Genomic DNA, 6,561 nt, shown 5'->3' with positions numbered 1-6,561 from the left:
CCCCCTCGTCCTTTCATATATAGTACCTGTACTTGCCTAACGCTTCCTTCTCCTTGTGTCCCGGTTGTCGTCTGCTCGTCCCCTGCCTACACCCATTCCATTCCCTCCCTGTCCCCAATCTCATCTTATACCATCTTCCTTTACTGTAATTTAGAAAATTGTTTGATAATTTACTTCAGAAAAAGGAAACGTGAAAAGTAAAACTGCAATTATAGGTTCCGAAATATAACATGGGCTCCCACCAGTTACAAGCAGACGAGCGTTTTCAGGACCGAGCGCGGTCTCAGTCGCCATCTTTGCCCTGTTCACTCCGCCAAAATGACTCAATAATTTTTCGATGTAACTTAATATGCCGATCTGAGGCACCTATATGTATAGTATAATTATTTTACCAGTGGACACGGGGATGGGACTATACCGCCAGTTATCCGCGGACTCGGAACTCGCTCCCATGCATTAGATAAGGCTACTTAAAGGCACACATTCTTAAAAGCATGAATTGTCTGCTGGATTACGGAAATACGCGGTAGTGAAGCGGACGTAAAACCTATCAATCAATCATTAAAAGCATGAAATCAGCAAAGACAACCAATATGTAAAGGCAAAACGGCGGTCACTGCTGTGATCGATCAACGAGACGAATCATGCTTAAGGTGATATGCTACATGTACTTTGCATACTGCCTTTGATGTCCCTCACTTGTTCTTGATAAGCATTATCCTAACCATTACGGAGCTGACACTCATGGCAGACGAATATTGACAGATTACACCTATTGTTGATGGGCGATACGTGCTGATCATGGATTACACGAGTAATTGACGGATTCCACTAGCAGTTGACGGATTCCACGTGCATTTTAAGGGTGACCCTAGCAAGGGTGACATTAGAGGTTGACGGATTCCACGTGCGTTTGAAGGGTGACTCTAGCTCTTGACGAATTAAACGTGCGTTTGAATGGTGACATTACGATTGACGAATTCCACGTGCGTTTGAAGGGTGACACTAGCGATTGACGAATCACACATGCAGTTGACTCGATGGTAACAGTATCAGTTTTCAGATTGCACGTGCATTTCAAGGATGACTTGAGCACTGACGAACTACCGGTACAGTTGACTGGTGAGCGGTTGCCGAATTGCACGTGCGTTTGAAGGATGACTCGAGCACTTGTGGAATTACACGTGCGAAGGAATGTTGACACTAGCGGTTGACGGATAACACGTACAGTTGACGGATAACACGTACAGTTGACGGATAACAAATTTTGTTGACATATTAGAACAGTGGGTGATAGATATCACATGCATTTGACGGGTGATACAAGCTGATGACGGATTACACGTGCGTTTGACGGATAACACTAGCGGCCGATGAAAGACACTAGCGTTTGACGGGTCACTCTAGAGGTTGATGGGTTACTCTAACAGTTGATTGGTGAAAGTAGCAGTTGACGCTCTGAATAAAACGGTCAGCCTTTATTGTAACCAATGTTTTCTTTGGTGTTTGACTAAATAATATTAAGCCAAGACGTTTTCAGTGGCAGAAGCAGTTAAAAGTTTGATAGGTCTGAAACCAAAATATCGACACTGTTGACCTCTGGAGTCATGGCGTAACACTTCTGGTCGAGGTTACCGTAGTGGTTAATACAGTACAAAGTAATATAAGAGCGGACGCATTCAGGCGGAGATGTTAAAAGGGGAACCAACATATAAGGCTGAGATTGGTTTAAGGATATATGGTACACCTTACTTTATTGAACCACGTCACTTTTCTAAAAGAGTACCGCACCAACAAAAAACAACTGTAATGACTGTATATTTGCAGAATTTAAGAGTAAGGCATTGTAACAATAGAAACAGAAATGAACAACTGTATAAGAGTTTTATGAATAAACTTTTAATACTGCACGTCTTGTTCTCGTCGTTTATTAAAGTACTGAATATATGTCGGTGGCGTATTTCCTGGAAAATGTTCCCTTAAGGAGACCATCTTCAGATCCATTGTTGAACTAAGTAACAATACAATCTGTGTCTGCCATTTTTTCTGAATCATTGGAAATTTGTCATGGAGGGAGTCTTAGTGTTTATAGTGGGGAGGATTTTACACAGTAATAGATGTCTAAGGTGTTGGTCCGCAGACTCCCTGTATCACTACTGGTCGGGCAACGGCGGCATTTCCCAATCCACGTTCGTATGGCCAAGCCAGCGTGTCTTTAAACTAACCGAGGATGTGTGTTCATGGCGGCACAATTCATAGAGTCGTAGCAGAAATATACGAATATCCTATTTAATACATAGTGAATATGATTTTGGTATATTGGAGGGATCGAAACTTATGAATGAGAAATACAGCAATGTCGAGACGCTGATATTGCTAAAAAGTCAAAATATACGGTTACACGAAAATCGCAATTACCAATATTACCATTAGTCTTATAGATACATGTATATAACATTATACTAGAACGAAGACAATCGGGTAAGGGTGGGAGTTTGGGGTGAATTGAAGTCAAATGAATAAATGAGAGATAATTATTGCTACGACATAAATTAAACTGGAAACAGGAGAAAATAATAGAATCATTGACCGAAATCAGGAGTAGTTCATGACAAAGAAACCAGAATGATATTCACACATAGCCCTCACAATGACACAGACCGACATCGGAGCTTCCTGCAACATTTGAACCTGTGATTGTATATAAAAGGTAATTCGTGGTAGGTCGACCGGCCACATAAATCACAAAAAATCTGCTTTTTGATTTAAGGGTATGTGGGATACAATCTGCATCGGAAGGAGAGTGGAACTCTTCACTGATAGGAGGTGCGATACCTAGAAGTGTATGGTAATTAGTTGTGACTAGGTCACCTCCAGGTTGTAAATTCTCAATAATTGCCTCTATCTCTCTCTCACGGTTTCCATGAATAATTAAATAACTGATATGACGACAAAATGTAGTAAAACATTTTTGTGAATGTGACTCTAATCAGCTCATCGTGGGTATTTACATTTCTGTAAGGGATCTTATTTATCAATTAGAAAATTAAAATTCGGAGGATTGGTTTCGGCGTTTGGTACAGGTACAATGAAGGGTCACATGCCCGAGGGACAGGATGAATACATCTTAAATGTCCAACGAGAAGGCCGAGTAAATTTGTTTGGTACTGGTATACCAAGGGTTATATATCCCCGGGGCAGGGCATCGCTCTTGGTTTGGTACAGGTATACCAATGGTTATATGTCCGAGGGGTAGGGCGTCGTTCCTAGTTTTGTACTGGTATACCAATGGTTATATGCCTGAGGGGCAGAACGTCGTTCCTAGTTTTGTACTGGTATATCAAGTGTTATATGCCTGAGGGGCAGGGCGTCGTTCCTAGTTTTGTACTGGTATACCAAGGGTTATATGCTCGAGGGCAGGGCGTCGTTCCTAGTGTTGTACTGGTATATCAAGGGTTATATGCCTGAGGGGCAGAACGTCGTTCCTAGTTTTGTACTGGTATATCAAGTGTTATATGCCTGAGGGGCAGGGCGTCGTTCCTAGTGTTGTACTGGTATATCAAGGGTTATATGCCTAAGGGGTAGAACGTCGTTCCTAGTTTTGTACTGGTATATCAAGGTTTATATGCCCGAGGGGCAGAACGGCTGACTTAGTTTAGTACAGGGATATTCAAGGTTCAATGCCCGAGGGCAGGGCGAATTCGGTTGCTTGGTCCATGTATAACTAAACGTTGATTGAATGAGGGTAAAGACGAGTTTATAAAGACAGATTTAATTCCTGAGGGTTTGGATCCTGCATCTTGACGCTTCGCCTTGGACATATTCCACATACAGTAAATCTATGAAAACAGCAAATTAGTATTTGGCAGTAGGAGGGGGGGTAACCCTTCCAGGTTTGGGAGTAAAAACTCGGTATCATATCACTGACATCGAAAAGATGGTGGAGAGAATAATATATTTAATAATTGAAGGAGCTGTAAACCAGAACGCACTAGTAATGTTAAGTGTGAAGTAGCCAAAGGGTTGTAATATAAAGTAAGACATTTAAACAGTATGCATAGATCTGTTAATTTCTGTGTTAATTCGGCAGGTACATACCATTATAATGTCTTAATCTATATTTCTATGTAAGATTTTTTGAATATCTGAATTCAGAATCAGTATGCCGGTAGTAAGATAGATGTTTTCCGCTACATTAATTAAAACCCTATGTAAAGAGGGGACATGTAGAACGAGATTCGGACAATAATTACATGTAATGAATATGGAGAATTGATATGTATTTAATGGTTTATGACAATTGAAATGCAAGTACTTCATGAGTTTGGTAGAATATCAGTATTTTTCACGAAGACCTACAACAGCTATAACTATTACTATATCAAAATATTGTGGGAACCACGTGTATCAGCATAGTAATAGTATTTGGCGTCCTATTCTGATGACGTCATGCTCGACAACAAGGCTGTGTACCATTTTGAATGGGCTCTTCGACGCAGTCCTGTCTTTTTCTGATATTTATGGTAAGATTTGTTTCAAAAGATGTCACAAGTTGTGTAGGTTAGTAAAAACCGTAGAGTGTCTACCAAAACAACCGCTCAATAAAACTGCCGACACTTCATCTGAATCTAAACAGGAAATCTCCGGCTTTGTATGCAGTGAAGAAAAAACATATTTTTGATTGTCTTTTAAAGCTTAATATATTCACACTATCACAGATATCACTTACAGCGCTAGTTAATGACGTCAATGACCCAAAGTTGAATTGCGTATAAATTACGTCACGAACGTGATGTCATTAATAATCAAACGTGTCTTCGAAATTTTAATGCAATTACGCCTCAATTTCAATAAAACGGATAAGAATAATCTAAAATCATCGATTCTTTCCGTGGTCAAGCTGAGTAAAACTCAATTTACGACATTACAATCACGATATACCCCGCAAAATCAATACACTGCCGGGTTATCTACTTACATATTATATACTGACCGATTCATATGCTCAGCATTACCTGAAAATTTGTGTACATTTCTTTATCAATAATGATGACCGATCTTTGTACGTGAATGTAGAAATATCACGTTTAAATGTGTTTTAAATTAAGAGTCCCTTTTGATATCGAAATTCTTTTATTGAAATTCTAGGTAGTATTTCAATAAAATACTAATTCAAATATACATCGTTGAACCGTCAATATTACGTATATCAGACAGCATTATGTACATTACAATTACGAAAGGAATATATCAAAAGTTGTGTCGCATGGTCATCATGCGCCCCATTGTTTTACGGGCCATTATTGAGAGCCTACTGGCAGATAATTAGGAAGAAATAGTAACAACTACTCAGAATTTAATATCTTCATTTCTCAAACGAATCCTTAGTAGTCCCGTCGGGAACTATAAACTTCAAAAGTAAATCTTTCAAGAGATTTTAGTCAGTTAAGACAGATGTACTCCAATCTTTGTAATGAGGCAGACTCTAGATCTATAAACAGTTGGTCCCATCACCACCAGGGGTTGTGACCGTCACACTTTCCGGTCAGGGTGTGGGGAGGGACGGTACTCTAATTTTCTTTCTCCCCATTACGTCACCTGCTGTGTGTTCGCCAGGTATAACATTCGGCGCCCGTAATTGCCGGGGCAAGGCGAAGATCTGTGTGTTTGTCGGAGCTTTATATCAATATATGCTGGACGTTTCGTCTCCCGCTCCGCGCGCTATCTGGCGGCAAACCCCCAAATCTCGTGGGTGAGTAAACAATCCTCCGACATCAAAAGAGTTCCACGAATATAAAGTGTAGACAAGGTTTGCCAATAAAATTTTAATTACTTCAGTTACAATTATTAAAAAAACAAGGCGTATTTCGTTTGAACGAGTCGACGGAATCTTTATAGCGTCTTTAAAATTAACAAGTGTCTGCGTCGAAGAAGTATCGTAACGATCAGAAATCTCAGCAGCTATTCTATCAATTCATATTTGTCTGAGTTAAATCATTTTAAGTCACAATTACTTCTGAGCTATCAGAACGGGCCGCCAAAGCTCTCGCGCAAAACCTCAGACGCTGTACCATGGATACACGTAGAGTATTAACGCGTGGTACGTGATATGTGACTTTTAAACCTCATTGTTGAGACGTCTTCAATCTGTTATAATAAATTGAATGTGTGCTAAATTTGATGTGGAAAACTTTTGAAGAAAATGTATAACACAGACAGATTTTATACTTGAGAAAATAAGATTTTGTCAGCTTGATTGATGAGAAAATATTCTTTTTTCATCAACATAGGAATTTATGTAATAAAACATCACATTTAACGTTTTATCCTCAAGTCCTTTACAGAATTTCAATTTTGTTCCGCGTTTAACGAAACAGGTATATATATATATAAGTTAATATCTACAAACCAGCTCTAAAAAACATCTTACATGTATAGGTTACATCAGATCTACAGTGTTACATGTATAAGTAACACCAGATCTACAGTGTTACATGTATAAGTAACAACAGATCTACAGTGTTACATGTATAAGTAACAACAAATCTACAGTGATACATC

At 39.3% G+C, this 6,561-nt stretch overlaps 1 protein-coding gene across 1 annotated transcript in view; it reads right to left on the bottom strand.

Annotated features, from left to right (window-relative positions):
• Positions 1-294, bottom strand: part of LOC110451150 (probable serine/threonine-protein kinase PBL18) — a 16,049-nt gene extending 15,755 nt beyond the window's left edge. Inside the window, exon 1 of the mRNA XM_021499016.1 lies at positions 250-294. Coding sequence (XP_021354691.1) covers positions 250-294 — 45 coding nt within the window. The remainder of the gene's footprint in view (positions 1-249) is intronic.
• Between the last annotated feature and the right edge of the window lie 6,267 nt (positions 295-6,561).

Source organism: Mizuhopecten yessoensis, unplaced genomic scaffold, assembly GCF_002113885.1.
Source record: "Mizuhopecten yessoensis strain PY_sf001 unplaced genomic scaffold, ASM211388v2 scaffold623, whole genome shotgun sequence".
NCBI lineage: Eukaryota > Metazoa > Mollusca > Bivalvia > Pectinida > Pectinidae > Mizuhopecten > Mizuhopecten yessoensis.
Note: the sequence above shows the minus strand (reverse complement) of the source record. Positions and strands in the feature narration are given on the sequence as shown.